Source organism: Agelaius phoeniceus, chromosome 3, assembly GCF_051311805.1.
Source record: "Agelaius phoeniceus isolate bAgePho1 chromosome 3, bAgePho1.hap1, whole genome shotgun sequence".
Taxonomy (NCBI): domain Eukaryota; kingdom Metazoa; phylum Chordata; class Aves; order Passeriformes; family Icteridae; genus Agelaius; species Agelaius phoeniceus.
In genome coordinates this window covers 18,557,419-18,575,616 of record NC_135267.1, presented here as the reverse complement: position 1 = coordinate 18,575,616, position 18,198 = coordinate 18,557,419, and the positions used below count along the sequence as shown (strand labels likewise).

General features: G+C 35.5%; 1 protein-coding gene across 14 annotated transcripts in view; it reads right to left on the bottom strand.

Moving 5' to 3' along the window:
• The window catches only part of ADGRB3 (adhesion G protein-coupled receptor B3), a 448,324-nt gene that overhangs the window by 77,492 nt on the left and 352,634 nt on the right, over positions 1 to 18,198 (bottom strand). For all 14 annotated transcript variants that reach the window (XR_013181240.1, XM_077174780.1, XM_077174786.1 and 11 more), the window contains 2 exons: positions 17,738 to 17,841; positions 14,994 to 15,096 (listed from right to left, as the gene is read on the bottom strand). Coding sequence is in view for 13 of the 14 variants with exons in the window: in XM_077174780.1 (XP_077030895.1) it covers positions 14,994 to 15,096; positions 17,738 to 17,841 (207 nt within the window). In the remaining variant the exon portion in view is untranslated. The remainder of the gene's footprint in view (positions 1 to 14,993; positions 15,097 to 17,737; positions 17,842 to 18,198) is intronic.

Below are 18,198 nucleotides of genomic sequence, written 5' to 3'. Positions count from 1 at the left end.
GAAAATCTGCCCCTAAATGAGACCTGGGAGAGAGTAAATCCCATATTTGGAATTACAGAAACTAAGGAAACAGCACCTATTCTATTACTCCTTGACAAGCAGCTAGAAGAAATGAAGAAGGATATATTCGCTAGTGTATTCAAGCTACTTTGTGCTGAACTCTTGAAAAAAGCAATTGTAAACTAACTGCTTAACTAGTCAGCAGAGACTTTATGGCCTGTTTACATTTTGAAAGGAATGCAAAGGACTAATACTTCAGGAATAATACTTCAGGACTGATTTTCACCATTTTTCACTTTACCTAGTGATTCACACTGATGTGTGCTGATTGTGATGGTTTTCAAGTAGTTCTGCTGTTACACTTTTCACACTTTGCAAGGCTTTACTGGCTGCAGGTATAAGTTAACATCCAATCCTGTTCAATATTCTTCAACCAGCCCATAGTTTAACATTGATTTTAAAAGGGAGACAGACAAACATGGAAATGACATCATGTTCTGAGCATCAATCTAATGTTCTCAATCTCTGATAACACAGAGATCAAAACAGGCCTAAGATCAGCCTAGAAAGTGGGTGTTTAATAAACAATCTCTTTCTTTATTTACTGAGTTAAGTTTTGTCTCTTTAAAAAGTTTTATTCTGTTAACAGGTTAAAAAAACCCCACAATTTTGTAAAAGTAGATTTGATTTTTAGAAGGTAGTATTGGCCACAAATTAAGTGAAGAATATCTGGCCTACTTTATAATATAACAGAGTATTTGAAGATACAAGTACAGCAAGGGAGATAGTGATGGTCAGCTTCCTAAAGAAATAAATGCTATATAGTGTGATTTCCCATAATAGCATAAAGCCACACAGGAACAGGACAGTCACATGCCAGAAGGGATGTTTTCCTGAAGGGACTTCAGAACATGCTCTTACATCATTAGGTTATGTTGTACCTGTGCATGAGGCAGTTTCTCAGTCCTACTCTGTGCCATGGGGCTGCAGGAGTGTCAGTGATGCATTAGATTGCTGTCTGGCTTAGGACATATCCCCTAGCCAGGGCTAGTTAATTTTGAGTGGAAGCCTCCTTAATTCATTCCACAATTTGCAAAATCTACTATATATGACATTGTTGCACAATGATACAATTCTATATTAAGTATAAATAGTGCTATAATCTCTGCTCCCCACAGCCTTTTAAACTATATCTCAATAACAGAAAGAAGAACAAAACATTTCTTGTGAGAAGCACTGCAATGGAGAACTAACTCCTTGTACACAATCTATGTCCCACTGGCACATCATAAGAGTCTTACTGAGCTATCACATCTCATAACCACCCTTTATTTCTCATTTTTCTATCTATGAGGCAGAGCTACTGCATTCAGTTTTTATAACCAAGCTTGAAATGTTCAACTTATCCTCACTGAGAAAGGGAATTTGATAATTTGAAGGCAACAACAGAAGAGGATAGCCATTACTCTAAAGAGATTATCTGTTGAGAAGATTGACAGTTGAGTGAAAAATTGGACAAGAAATGCAGAGGGACAAAGTGAACAGGAAGATCTCTGTGGGATCTCAGCACATCGTTCCCGATGTCCAGAGATGCCAGGAGAACCCTTGGGGGTCTCGAAAACCCTGGAATGTTGCCAAGAGTGCTTGTCTGTCTCTGCCCCGACAGATCTCTGCCTCTTAACTAAGAAAATTAAAGAGAGGCAGAAAAAAGGGGTGGAAATAGAACAGAGAAGGAACTTTCCTTCTTCTAATATGTAAATCCTTAAGGAAATTGCTTCTGTCATTGTCCAGTTTGGAGTCTCCAACAGTCCAGGAAAGTGATGAGCTCCTCTATAAGAAATGATCTGGAAACAAAACATGCCCAGTTGGCCAGCGCCATTAAGACTTGAATACTGTAGTTGGATGCTACTTCTCTTATGAGTTTCAGTTCCTTGCTACCATCAGAAAAATTTTCTCCAGTGAAATACAAATACTGAAGAAAACCTATACAATCAGAAGGTAAAGCTGGTACCCTTTAAGCTGTCTTTCTATTTGGAAATGGAGAAGCCCTGTGTAGAACTCCATGAATTCCCAAATATTGGCTTTGATCATAATGTCAGATGACAAAGAACTGGCATGAAACAACAGAATGGATGAGAAAAGCCAGACCAAAAGCATTCACAAATCATAAAAGCAAGGCAAGCAATTAATGAAGAAAGAAGATAAAAGGACTGAAGGGAAAAAAAGAAGAAACCACAGCTGACGAAATCAGAGAATATGCAATGATATTTTTTCTTTCTTAGTCTTTAATTTGAAAACAGATTATTTTTTCCACATGCAGGTCTGAAAGAGAAATCTCCAGTCACTATGAACACTCCTTGCAAGAAGTTGATAAGAATGGAAAATGCAACCTTTAAAATTAGGACCATGCTCCAGAGCAGGGGCAATGTAAAGTGGTGCTTGGCTCCTAACAAGACAGTCTGGCTGAAAAATTCTCTCTCCTCTCCGACAGCCAGTGAAAGACATTATACACATACTCCTGCCCAATAATTATAAAATCATAGAATTGGTACAGTTGGACCTCTGAGATGATCAAGTCCAATTGTCAATGTAGCACCAGTTAACTACACTTTTCATACTAGGAAACTAACTAGGAAATAAAATAATTTTACGGTGACCCTTCTCTCCAGAGCCAGAAGTACCACAGTTCTGTTTTCACAAGAATGATTTTTCCTTGGTGCTCAAGAGGAGAGGAATGGGTGGCTGTCTTGTCTACTAAGCATGTTGGTCAGCTCTTCTCTGCTCAAACTCTCTGTGGCCTGGAAGGCGCTGCATACAACTAAAGACACAGTAACTGTACTGCTAGTAATACATTATCTTAGTTTCTAGTATTTTTCTTCCTAATTAGAAGTCATTAGCATATATAAACATTCTTTTTCTGAAATGCTTTGAGCTCTGTTCCAATTTAGATTCTGTTATTTTGACAGGTAAAATAACCATAAAAATATTAAGCAAAATGCAACATGTCCCATAAAGCTCAAAGAAACATAGATGTTTACCATACAGCTTCAGATGGAAAGTAAATGCTTCTGTGTTGTTTTGAGTGTGTGTGACTTCAAATTGTTCCTAAGTAGCCAAATTATCATTGAATGAGCCCAGGCATTTTATTATATACAAATTATATCTTATTAAAGAATTCATTAGTAGCCTTTTAAAGGAAATATAATCTATTCATTTATTTTAAGTCATTAACTGCATGGCTAACCACATGATTAACCTCTGGCTTTATGTCTCACTGAGTCTTGTATTAAAAATTTCATGTATATGGGATGCAAACAGTTCTCATCTAAAACAATATGTACTAACAGACTATCAGCAGAAAAAATAGTGCATTAGCAGGAAGAGATGAATTTTTATCTGGCACAGAGCTATCCATGTGGAATGCACTAAAATCAGAGAACATCTAAGAGCAAGGAGTATCTTAGGGAAAGTAAGAAATGCACTCAACTCATTGTGACCACACATGTGGCCTTCTAACTTGTCATTCCTAACTTTCAACTTGTAAATCCCTAAAGAGGTGTTTTCTGTCAGATTCCAGGCTGGAGCAACAGACAAACCCTACAACAGTCCATGAACATGGTGGGCTCCTCTGTAAGAAATGCCCAGCTGGCCAGAGCCGTTAGATTTGAGTACTGTAGCTGCCTCTCTTTCTTATGAGTTCCTGTGCTTTACTGTCATCACAAAATTGTTCAATAGTGAAATTCAAATGCTGAAAAATCCTACATGATCAGAAAGTAAAGATGGTATCCTGTAAGCTGTCTTTATTTGAAAGTGGAAAAGGCCTGTGTAGAAGCCCCTGAATTACAAAATGTTGGTTTTTATCACAATACCGTTATTTGCATGCATAAGTTTATAGAGTGGAAGTTGTGACCTTTCTTCTCTGCTATGTGTTTCACTGGTATATCAGCTTTTGAGGCCTAAATATTTAACCACTCTAATCTGCTCTACATGTGGAGTGCTCAGTGGGTGACACTTCCAGACCAGTCGGAAGCCTCTGCTAATGCAAAAAAAAAAAAAAAAATTCTTTGGTTCCACTCATGTGTGACTGTAATCAATAAGAGCAAAGTTTGTCCCCTTCACAGCACTATTGCTTCTGGTACAGCTTTTGCCTGTAGGTGACCCTACCCTCACTGCTGGATGAAAACAGAGGATCTTTTTTGCTCCATTTTATCTGTCAGAGTTTCACATCCAGCCTTCATAACATCCACTACTTCTATGTACCAATCAACATTTCTGTAGTCAAAATCCTCATTAATGGAGAGAAAACAGTCTTAGTATACCTGAACAGGTCTTCACTCTGTTTCTAAAGGAGAGGTGGCAGATCTCAATGCGCTGACATTGAGAAAAGAGTGCAAGGCTGATACATTAACTCAAGCTTTTTGTGATAGGAGGGGCAAGTATTAAATAAGTTGAGATTCTGACCAGAGGGAAAAATAAAAGAAAAATATTTATATCCATTAATAAATCAAATGGAAAATTTATTGATGTTGGAAAAACCCTCAGAGCCTTAATGATAGGTTTATTTTTACCAACAACAACAATAATTAATAATTAATGCTTTATGTCTCTCAGATCCATCTTGGCAACTAAAATTAGCAAGTATAAAATGTGACATTTTAGATCATATTCTTAGCAGCGATGTCTCCTACAAAATCTTGCAGACTATATCCATATCCATCACACTCTGGATGACATGATATAACCAAATTACCTCTGGAATGTTTATTTGTATTCCCTCTGCTCCTCTGCAGGGAATTCCCTTACTGATGCTCTGCGACCTGCACAGACCAGATAACTCTGCCTGCAGAGCCAACAACTAAAATCACTGCCATCCTCTGAACACGAAGCAACATCTCTAAACCAACTGGTACATACAGGTTTAGAGCACTCTGGCTAATGTTTCATTATAGATCTATTCTCATATTTTAAAAGCTACAGGAAATAGAAGCCTCTTGCAGATCATGGTGAGAGAACCAGACTGCCACAGGGGACAATCGTACATACGAGCCTAACAAGAAGTTAGGAGAAGAAGGAAGTAGGGACTGCACTGGAGGGCTACTGTTTGTGCAATTGTTATCATCCATTGCTTATTCCCTAGTTTTCAACACCATTTAGACAAATTCCTTCCAGAAGTTTAAGCTTTTGTAGTGCACTAGCAGATTTCTGCCCATCAGTTTCTAAGGGAGACAACTGAATCCAAGTGCCCTAAACCAGTTCTTCTAGAAGACACATGATGACAAGTTTAAATATAGAGAATAGAAGAACCATGAGCTGAGATTAGAAAAGCCCATCTGAGTTATTATTTAACACTAGGAGAGTGTCACTGACAGATACCAAGGTCCAGTTGCACTGAGTGTAGCATATACATACTTTGAATGGCTAATCTGTAAAGTGCTCCTTTGCCAAAAAAAAATCCAGATTTGTTTCTTTGGCTCTGCTTTGCTCATCATACCTACCCACTGAAATATTGAAATTTCAATGAACTGAGATCTCCAGAGGCTCCAGCACATAATGAAGTCATCATGGCATAACGTGTGTCATATGAGCTGTATCAATAACTTGTGTGCATGCTCCTAGCCATGGCAACTGCAAGGCAACACAATTTGGCTTAGTTCTGATTCATTCCAGGCTTTGCATTTGCTACTGGAAAAATGTGTGCACTGAGATTAATGCCAGAACTTGAAGTTTTGAACACTTCCTATTTGCAATCAGCAGGAAATTTCCTACAGTTAAAAAGATACATTTGATTGTTTAATGCCTAATGTTTAACAAGGAGAGATACATTCTTTAGGTATTCATGGACTATGATTGAGTCTTCTCATTAATGTTTAAAAAACTCTCTAGAATATGTTTTTACTAGTGTTAGGTATTATTGCTGAATCCTCTTTCTCAAAAGAAGAATCCTTTAGAAGTGAATGAAAGCAAACACTTGATCAGGTTTAAGTCTTACATATTTGTTTCTGCAGTGATTTTTATCAGCTGTAGTTATTCAGTTTCTGAATAACTACAAGAGACAAACTGAGTCTAACAACTGTTCTTGTTCATCACTAATGCTGTCTTGATACTGAGGTCTAACAATTATTCCTAGCAAAACCATTTTTCTTCCACTGTAGTACAACTGCTATGCCTTGTCGGATCATTCAGTTCAGTAAAATGTTATTACTATTCTGTATTTACTTTAAAGGATAAACAGTGTCAAAATTAAGGTTTTATAGCAATAATTAAATTACTAATACTCAAGCATGAATTCTGATTGATTTGACATAAGAGGATATACAGTAAAAGACAGAGACTTAAAAGCCCTCTTAAATATAAGAAGTGTAATATCTAAATATTGCAAATAACAACAGCTTTACAATTAATCCCATTTTTTTAAACCCCAAGTTTCAATAGCTGTACATTCTGACACATGAGGTTTTATTGTCCTGTATGGCTCAGTTAAGCTTGTTAAGGAAGCCATTCTCTTTCTAATCTTTCACCTAACTTTAAGTGGTATTTAAAGAATAATGCATCCATTTAGATTTCTAGCTTAAAGAAATTATTTAGCAAATATGTGATAGGTTGCAAATGCAATTTTTCATGAAATGGAAAGCACAGAGCACAAATTATATGCCACGCCACTAATTAGAGACAGATATGTAATCACTTACTAATGGAACAACATTTTGTGCCAAACTTATTCATACTTCCTTCCAACTGCTGGACTCCTTGTGCCAGATATATTTCCATTTTCTTCAGGAGAGAAAGATACTAACATGTTTTCCATCCTGTTTTTAAACCCAGAAGTCTAGTGCATATTGAACTTTCTTGACATTACAGGAATTCTATCAGTTTTAACAGCTTGAGGCCTTTTTATTACAAACATGTACACTTCCCTGCAGGGTTCTGGAAATCTTACAATTACATTCATTAAAAATGTCCATGATTACAGCCAAATGCATGTTTTGTAGATTTACCTTTACAGTTTCCTTTCAACAATTATTCTGAGCATAACTTTCTATTAAATTCCACAAAATACCTCCTTATTCGTCCAAAATGTCAGTTTGATGTGAATTTTGACAAAACCATTAGAAGAGAAAAAATACCAGAGCACATTTACTGTCAAATTTGTCAGTACCAGGCTTAATGTCTATGGTATGACTCACTGAGATTCAACAAAATAAGCATGTATGTCCATGAAAACAAGTATAAAAAGGTCATGTTTCAGCAGCAGTCCAAAATTAGAAGCATTACATGCCTTTTACATTGGTATCAACAGGATCTCTAGGTACATAATTTTGGGTCCCTGGTTATACCTAAGAGTCTCCCTTTATTTGACAAGCTGAGCATCCCTCTCACAACAAAACCCTACTGTAATTCAGAGAGTCTACCAGCACTCGTATTTCTCATGTCATAAATATGCTCAGATCACACTTGCTGAATGCTGACTTCATTGACTTGGGCACACAGTGACCACCATCTCTTTCTCAGAAAGAAAAAGCAGGAAAGGTGAGAATTCAAATGACCATCCTTGTCTTTCCATCTTTCCATCTTATTGCTAACCTCAGTCTAGGACAGAGATTTGCATACTCTTGTCCCACTCCCCATGAAATTTCACTTAACATCACCTTAAAGAAAAAATAGGAAGTGGAAATGAGAATGAAACTCTAATCAGACCAGTCAGAGAATCAGATCAATCCAATAGTAATTTTCTGTTAAAATGCTCTCATTGCTGTGATTGCAAGATATAGGGCCTAAAACCTGTGACCTAGGAAAATAAAAGCAAAACTGTACAAATGAACTTCATAGTGCATGTCAAGGTTAAAGCATACCATATGTTCCTAAAAAATGCAGACACAACAGGGAGTTGTAGTGATGTGTAAATAAAAATCAGTACAATAGGTGGACAATCTTTTGCAAATTTACACTATTATTTGTTAAATAATAGACCTTTACAAGTGACTTTGTTTTCTGTTGTTTCATTCTGTTATACAGAAGGAGTGATGATGTAATAATTACTATTTTAGGGCAGAAGATTTATGTTGCATTTATCTCAGAGCTGTGATTTTTGATGTATTATTTTATCAGGTATCTATTAAAAAAACAAATCTTACTGTGTTTCTGTATCTGTTTAGGTTTATGTGACAAAGACTTTCTATGCCTAGATTCTTAGAAAGGGTAATTCACATATGAAAATCCATTGGAAGTTCAACTTTTGTATTACAATGAAAATAACCAAGTAACTTGGTTTTGATGTTGCTATTGTTATCATACTTAATTAAACCCTTTAGTCTTGTGATGTTAATTGTCATGGTAACTACATTATTAAAATAATTTTTACTATTGCTTAGAATTGTCTATTGTTTCCTCTTTCTTAAAAGTAAGATCATGTAAGTGAAAGGCATGAACATTTAACTGTTTGTAGATTGTTCTATTTCCCATTGACTACCTCTCTATTTCTATTGTAATTCAAAAAAAAAGGCAAAAGAGAGGTGTGAAAAAGGTATGAAGCCCAAAAATAGCTGCTTGAGTCATCAACAGATTGTCTGAAATAATTCAGAAAGGTGTTTGTTAGAGAATGAGCTATTTTCCTTAGAGCTGTGGGGGTGAATTCTAGAACAGAAAAAACTACTCTAAAAAGGTTGTGAAGATCAAGGAGGAAAAACCACACAATTCTGGGAAGAGTAGGACAGCAGAGAGTTACCTCAGGAAAGTCTGAGCTAGCAGCATCTCAGAGCAACCTGTCAGTGCCCATAGATAGGTCATTGACAAGATGAAGTCAGGTTCTTCACAGTGATGTTTAGTGGGATGACATGACAATGGGCATAAAGAAACAAGAGGAGATGCATACCAGGTATATGGAAATACATTTTGACTGTGAGGACAGTCAAGTTGTGGATCAAGTTTCCCAAGGAAGATGTGATGTTTCCATGCCTGGAGGTTTTCAAGATTTTACCATTATAAAAAGTCCTGAGCAACCTGTTCTGACCTAACAGCTGACCCTGCCTTGAGAAAGAAGTTGGATACATTTTCCAACCTTAACAATTTTGGGATTCTAAAGTAGTTCTAAGAGCTTTTTAAAAGGTTCTGGGGATAGGAGACAGAGAACACATGATCCCAAAATCTAACCAATTTCTTCTCTGTAACCTGCTTACAATCAAAATGTCTGTTTTGTTTAGATATAGCAAAGTGAATGATAAAGTGAATGTATTTTGAGAAACAGTCTGACAGGCACTTTTGAGAAGAATGTTACCTTCTCCTCCGAGGCAGGTAACAGTAACATGAATGACAATGTTTAGTGATCTTGGGTAAGAAAGATCTGCTCCCAGAGGTTCTCTTGAGAATCTAAAAGCAGGTAGTTAATTCAGCTGATGTTAACAGGTTTTGTCAGAATTTGGCATGGTAAAACAGCATTGCTTAAACAGACCTACTCCTGTAATAGTTATTCAGCTAAATTGGCTTTTCTCCTTTTTGTTGTTTCTGAGTTTTGAAACACACAGCAGACAGATGTGTGTGGTGCAGGGCACTCTGACTCCTGACCTATTTACTGGTGTGTTTCTGGGATGGATGACCCATACCAGAGACCCTCTGGGTCAGCTGTTTAAAAAGCTGTTGCACGGACAAAAAAAAAAAAAAAATACAATCAGCAGAGTGTTAATTTGGAAGTCAGATACTGACAAAAATGGAAGGGTATATTTTCACAGGCTTCAGCTTCTTAAATGGAGGGTATTCCCTTGAAGTTCTACAGAAAGCTTGAAATATGGAGTGCTACTGCTTGACATACTGAATTCCCTACTTCCTCATTGATTTTCTAAAACAACCTTAATGCTGTGTTAGCATCATTTCTCTGTTCATTCCATCTGCTCTGAGGTCTCCCCCACTGTTTCCTAGGAGATATATTGCCACGATGCCTGCATCTGTAAGTCAGTGGCAGATATGGGGCAAGAGCCACGTGGTTAAAGGCATCATTAGTATCACCTGAACATTTGCAGGTTTCTCAGGGGATCCCACCACCCACCATCTCTCAAAACCTGAGGGAGCTCTCGTTTTGCAGTCAGCCACTTCAGAGCGCTATGGGAATGGGATGTTTGGCTTCTCAGCTTTTTCCACTTCTACTTGTTTCTTTCAACATAACACCTCTATTAAAAAAATACGTAAAGTGGGTTCTTTTTGTCCAGTCAGTCTATTTACTGAACATTCTAATCTTATTATCTACACATTTTCATGGGGTTTTGCTTGTTTACAACGTCAGGCTATTGACAGTTTATGTTATGGTGATCAGGACAGGCCTTTTTCATATCCTTTAAGTTATGGTCTAAGAGATGAACTTCAAAATACAATAGTAAGCATAATAAACTGGATATTGCAATTAAACATGAATGATACAGAATATCAGGGTTACTAAATCTTGCATTAACATCTTCCCTGCTCTTTCCATAGTAGGCACACAGAAATCTGACTATGGCTAAAAATGCACTGAGTCATACAGCATTATTAAAGCGTGTTTTAAAAGTATTTTAAAATATGACATTTTTTCACAAGTGACCCAAATATCAGCAATGAACTCTTAATTATAGCCAGTATCAGATTATATAGAAAATAGTTAACTTTTCCTCATATGTATAAGGAATTCTATTGTTTTTTTTCAAAATGTATTTGGCTTTGTTTACTTCACAGGAAAAATAAATATACAGGAATTGTTTATATCAAAATGCAAATGTGTTTTTGTTTAGGCAAAACTGTGAGCAAACCAAGATATTCTCTGAATGAACACAAAAGGAAAGAGAATTTATCAAAAAAAATCCACATAATACTAATCAATAACTTATGGGGGTAGGGAATTTATTCATTAAATGAGATCAGAAGCCTAGTAAAAGTTTATAGCTTAAGTGTTAAAGGCCCACATATAGAAGAAATACAGCCATTTTTCTAGATGGCAAGAAGAACATTAGGAAACATAAGATAGCCAGAGTTATGATATAGTGAAAGCTACAAATCACTGATAGATATTTCCTAAAAATACCTGTCAGTCTCTTCAAAGTAAATATTTTTACTTTGAAGTAAGTGTAATCTATAAAGTAATGCTTTTGTAGATGTTAGGGACATCTCTCAGGTTTTGTGAAATAACAGATATTTTAGCAATTAGGTTATACATTCAAAGTTTTACCCTTCCTTAATTCAGGACACTTAATTTAAGAGTTAAAACTAAATTCAGTTGTTAAAGTGTAGCAATTGCATATTGTCAAGTTTAAATATGATTATGTGACTAAAATTTAACAGGGGAAAGAAAATGAGACAGAAAGAAATACTAAAGTAAATTAATATGCTTCTCATGCACAGTATAACACCAACTATATTTAAACAAGATGCATAATTAATTTCATAATATTTTTGTAATTTCAGCCTTCAGTGACCTGTATTTCAAAACAGGATCTGACAGAACAGAAATCTTCTACACAGTCTGAAACATTAAGAAAGCTATGAATAGAGTTCTGTGTTTTCCAAGGTTTAGGGAAACAAAGAAAAAATCAGAACATTTCTCAGTTGTGTCCTTCAACAAAATGCAGAACATGTTTTGCTAAGAAGGAACAAAGGGGCAAAGCTTTTCTGTTGACAAAAGGTGTTTTGCTATCCCAATCCAAACCTTAGAAGGGAAACCCTACTCCCCTCTGTGACCTCCCTCACGAACTACTCTAAAACGAGCTGAAATGATCCATGACCTAGACCTCTGTTCTAATGTTGGTATCCTCAGGTTACTTAAAATAGACAAAAAAATCACTTTTAAACAGGTAATATGTGAAATGGAAAATCTTTTGGAGCTTGAAAAAATATAAATCCCTTCTATGTGTCCTCAGTAAATATTTTGTCAATTTCTGACCATGGGAGGTGATCCATTTTACTGAAAAAAGGACACAACTTAGTTGAACCAAAGAGAAAGCAATTTTCAGACTCACTCAGCTTTCATTAAAAGAAGCTTTTGCAAAAATATTGATGATATACTCAGCTTTCAAAAAGCAGAGATAAACCTAACATTATAGAATATCTATGATTTTTTAAAACCAGAAAGAAAATAACAAAAAAAACCTGTGCTTATCTAGACCGAGACACTCAGTGATTTTTCTATGTCGTAGATGTCAATGGGTGTAATTAAAACAAGCCGCAGAAATTCCTTGGAGACTGAATAGCACTGAAGTTAATAAAAGTAGTTTGTGAAGTGTTTAATGCAGAGAAATGAAACCACAAACTGCAAACAAATCAACAATATGCTGTTTGCAATAATACATCTTTAGTATGCTAAATTTACATACTGTTCAACTTTAATCTGGAATTCAGCTTTGATGACATTTACGAGGACCTACTCAAAAAGCAAATATACACAAATATAGAACTACAGACAATTTAAATTCAGAGCAAAACTAAAGCACAGAGAAACGGGATATGCTTCAGCACCGTGAATATTAACATCATCATGTGAACATTAACTTGCTACCCCAATAAGGTAAGCATAGTGTAACCAGAAGAATGACAATGGAACACAGTAAACAAACTCAAACTTGGCATATTATGTTTCTCAAATGTTCTCCAATACATTAAGAAAAAAAAGAAGAGCTCCTCTTGCCATGAAATACTAATTCAGCATTTATTCATCAAACAATTTTTGCTGTCTTGGATATTATATTGTCTTAATAAAATATTCCCATGATTTCTCCCAAAATTTTCAAACACTAAAAACCTCATACGGTTTCACTTCCAGTAAATAATAAAATCTCAGAAACAAATCTAAGATATTTTTAATCTTAAATCACAGGTCAGGACCCGATTCTCTTTCTAAAGTTTTCATGTACGGATTTAATTTTCCAGCCCAGCAAAATGAAAACATAATTTTTCCTACAGTTGCCAGTATTGCAATCTAGATGTATGGACTAAGAATCAAACATTTCTTGGGATCATATGTTATCTTGAAAATGAAAAAAAACAGAACTTGAATTCAAATACACCTGATGCCTATACACATCCCTACTTAAAAACACAGTGAAGTCATACCCAGATATGATTGCTTTAATCTGAATAAATCTTCACTAAACAGTGGTGTTAGCTGGCCATTTTTGTTGATGGTGCATTCACAGGCCAGCCCTTTAGAGCTGCAATATATTCATGTATCAGTCAACATTGTGATAAAAATAGTTTTGGTTTGTAATAAGGGACATCTTGCTAGATATAACAGATGCATTTTGCCTTTGATCCATTTGAGGTGCTTCCTGGCTAGAAATTCCAGGTTGGTAGATATATCAAAAGCAAGATGTGGGCAAAAAAAAAGACAAGTGTTGCAAGAATTGTTATTTTACAGTAATTTTTCAGACTGCATATTAAAAGTATAAACCTCGTGATGTGGTTTTTTTCTGTCAATTATTTCCTTTGAAATCTGCATTTTTGGATCTGTTGGTCTCAGAAATATCTCAATGTAATATCTCTGTCTTTTGAGAAGTTCAGGAAGGAGAAGTGAGGGAGCTCAAAGAGATTAAGATTAATAGAAAGGAACTGGATTAAGAGCATGTTTTAGTTCAGAGCTCCCTGAGTCAAGTATCAGAGAAAGGCTGCCAGCATACCTAGGAAATTTGTTAGCCAACACAGTTGTTCTGATGCCCTCAAACTCTGATTCCACTGTGGCAATGTACACAGGAACTTGCATCTACTGAACCATATCTATTCTTGAAATGCATAATAAAATAGTATATATGACTATGTATGAAATTCCAGGTAGGATTAATTCTGTACTCTGTTACACTGAGGTTGTTAGTACATTGCTTTTCCCCCCTGAATAAAATCTGTGAGAGTTACATGGCTTTCTTCTGGAAATCCATATTTTGCTTATTTTTACCTCTACACACTTTCAAAACTTTAAAAGCATATTAATATCTTGACTTCAATAATTTTGTTACCATATGTGCTGGAAATGACTGTGCTTGGTTTGGATATGTTTTACAAAGTACAGCTATGTGACGTGCATTGAATTTATGAGAATTCTGGCAGCTAAACTGCTAAGCACTTATTTGAGAAGAAGTAATGATTAATTACAGGTGTGTTGTAGAAACATCAGTTCCTGTAGCAGATGATGGACATTATTTCATTTGATATCAGAAAAATTAAGATGAGCAGTGCATTACATAGTTTAACATGGTAGGAAAAAAAAAACTACTTTACAAGCACTTGCTTATTCCAAAACTTCACAGCATTCTATCACATATTGCCCAGTTAACCAACTACATCCTATTTTCTATTCCAAGCAATCCTGTAGTTATGGTTGATTTCAAGCAACCACTTATTGACACTTGTGAAAGCTGCCTAGCATCACCAGGCACTGGGTGATTCCTCAAAACACTGGCAATCCTGCTGTTCTACAGGAGAGGCACAAATGACAATGATGTTCAGAGAACAGATTATTAATAATCAGCAATACATCACTAAGTAAGGTATGTAGGGTTATTACTTTCTTATAGCTACATCAGTCAGAGATCTAACTGTTCTATGGCTTGTTATGATGTCTGTTTCTGCACATTTTCAAGAATCGCACTCCAACTTCTAAGCAATTTCTACTTGCCTTTCGAGTACCAGTGTGTTAATAAAAAGACAAAAACACTGTAGCACAATCCTATTACAACTATTATAATGAACCAGAATTTTTGCTTTTGATGTTGAGCCTTTGAACTTTTTTGCTTTGAAATTTAGTTATAAAACACACAAGTCTACCACAGAGAACACAGCTTATCTAGAGGGAACAATACCAAAAGGGATTTTTGGAAGGGAAATAAAGACTATGCAAGATGGTAAATATTTTCCCTTGTCTCTTAATATTTTACCAAAACCACCAAGTCCTATGAGTATAGGAGTAAATCGATGTAATTATTTTAAGCTAAAAACTAATAAAACAATGATATTAATCTTTAAGGGAAAATTTAATACAATCCATCTCATACCTTGTTATGTGTCTGAGTTTGTCCAACCAGGATAAGAATATTTGATGAGATAATCGACAGGCAGAAATTGATTAGAATTATGGACCTCTCAGATCTGATGTACCTGTTAAAAAAAAAAAGAAAAAAAAAAGAGAGGGGTACAAATTTTATAAAAGGAAAACAACTACTAAGTCACACAAAGGTTTGATTTAGTTCTTGCATTAAATATTGCAGATACTCTGAGAGGTGTTTCCTTACATGTGCTCAGAGAGAGAGAGTTGTAACAATGCAAACATGAAAACTACAATATTTTGATAGATATTGCACAATTTCCTCTTAGTATCTCGATGTGTTTTAAAAATAATCTACCAATGATTCTTTTGAAAACCACTGGCAACATGTTTCTAACACCATACTGACAATAATGGGCTTACATGCATTCTTATGCTCTCTGCTTGTCCCTGGGAATATCCACAGCTGGCACAGACCACTCATAATTACTAACTTCAGCAAAAATATGGTGATTAATATAAACAGAAGATTTGATCCACGATGTATAAATAAGATGCAGGTTGGTGGATGATACTGTGGCAGTGAATTTTGAAACATCTTATTGGGACAAGGATAACATTAATCTTGATGTTTTAATAGTACTGTAATATACTCATAAGATTGAATGCCAAAAAATATCCAAATGTGTACAGAAAGATTAAATTATAGCAGTGAACATCACAGTCACCCTTGCAAACTTATCATATTTATTTTACAAATATGTTTAGGATGAAAAAGTCAAAAAGTCTTATCACATATTTGATTTCAAGATGCAAGTGTTCTCATTTTTCTGTATACAGTCCTTCTATATGCTACAGGACAAAAAGAGAATGATTATAGTTACAACTGAAGTGCCTTTCTGACCTGATTTTTAGAGCTGTTAACAGTAAATGCTGACTACTAAAAAAAATGGAAGTTAAGGGTGGTCAGTTCCTCTGAAGACCACGCCAGATCTTTATATATGCTATGACCACTACTATATGCTTCTCACTGGAGTTCAGTTAATATTGCTGTCTCCTCCTGGGATGTACACCCATAGCTGACTCTGAGGAAGTAATAAAAAAGCTGTTGAACCCACAAGAAATGCTGAGCTTTGGTCATGAAATTAATTATAGTCCTTCTTGCTTGCATATCAAGAGATGTAGATTACATTTTTCCAGTTAGACAGAACAACCCAAATACCACAATCCACATTCTTCCTTAAAACATAGCAACCTTCTGGTTCTATGTATTTCCAAACAAATACAAGAAGTCCTGTGTGCCTTTGCTCACACAGAGAGCCCACTGCTACTTTCTAACTTGTTAACTATTGATTCACCTGGGCCAATTCCCAACACTGAGTGCCCATGGATTACAAAGGACCTTAGTGGTTGAGTAAATGCAGTGCAACAGGAGCTCACAGCATTGACTTAAGCCATAACACATAACATTTTATCTCCACTTAGAAATTCACAGAATCATAGAATTATAGAATTGCTTGGGTTGGAAGAGAACTTAAAATCACCCAGTTACAACCCCCTGCTATGGGCAGGGACACATTCCACTGGACTAGGTTGCTCAAACCCCCATCCAAACTGGCTTTCAACACTTCCAGGGATGGGGCATCCACAACTTCTATGGACAACCTGTTCCAGTGCCTCACTACCCTCACAGTAAAGAATTTCTTCCTTGTATCTAATTTAAATAATGGATTAGACCAGTTACACTGAGCATGACAGTATTTCTATCCAATTGCTAAATATACTGGGGAGTGCAAAAATAACACTATAATTCTTTAGATGGGAATTATATCCTGAAGTACTCTCATTCTTAGTTTTGACAGACAAGAACTGATAATTTTTATAGTCTTTTATGATAACTTATGTAACTGGATATTCTTAATAATTATATATATATTCCTAATCCTCAGTCTCTGTGGTACATAAGAGTGATAGAGAAATGGGTGCAAAATTATCAAGCTGCTTCTAAAAGCAAAATTCTATTGGTTGGTTTTAGATTACTCTAGAATTTATTGTTTCATCCCCTTGTTTCTTATTACTTTCATAACAATCTATTTTACTTTAATTATTGAAAAAAGTAAAACGAGAATCTATGTTCACTTTTTAAAAACATTTATTACTTTGCATGACTTTTTATCTTATTTTTCTGCACTAAGACATTATGCTACTTCTCATTACTTATCAAATTAATTTAGTCCATAAGTATTTATTGCATTTTTAAGTCAATATAGTATTTTAATATTGCATACTAAGGATGAAAAGAAAATCTATCACTGGGATGTACCATCACACTATTTAAGACTATTTAGTTTTTTGGTCTTTATTCAAACTTATAACTGATGTGAACAAACTCAAAATCAGCTGACTGAATCTCCCTAAATGCGCCACTGCAATATTATTTTATTTATAAGTTTTGTTTAAAAATGTAAATGGGAGAAAAGCAGCTAAAGATATAGGCCAGAAGCCTCACATGAAATACATCATATATAAGAATCCTGCATTTAGCACTATGAAGCGGGGAAAGAGTGGGCTCTACCATCATTAGCAGGCCAAACCAGTAAAACTGATCAATCTCATCAAAAAATGCATCAAAGCATGCACTACACTTTCCTCACTTTCCAAACAATAAATGTGGGCTCTAATGCTCTTTTTAAACTGCAATTCAAATAAATATAACAGTGTATTTACATTTAGCTTTCTCAACCCATTACATACCTCCATAATGCTGCATAGACAACTGCTAGAGTGATCAAGGCCAAGCAGGAAAGACCACTGCCTACTATTAAGGTCACTGAGGGTGTACCAGATGATTCCATGATCTGTAAGTTACAACAGGCAACCATGAAGAAAAAACATCCTCAGCACTTAAACCAACAAGTCAAGTGAAAAAAAAAAAAAGCAAAAAGAGCAAAATTAAAAGCAGACAAACTACCGCAGATTGTTTCGGTAATATTAGTTATGAGGGAGAAATCAACTTAATTCCAAAACTGATCCCTACATAACTCTGAGATCTGCTTAATACATTCCTCAGAGGCCTCTGAGCTTTAAAATGCCTTGTAATACCTGCATGATGCTTTGAAAAATAAACTAGTAATATTACAGTGTAACAGGAGACTATGATGTTAGCACAAGTTTAAATGACTCTCCAGTTAACATCAATTAAAAGACATACTTCT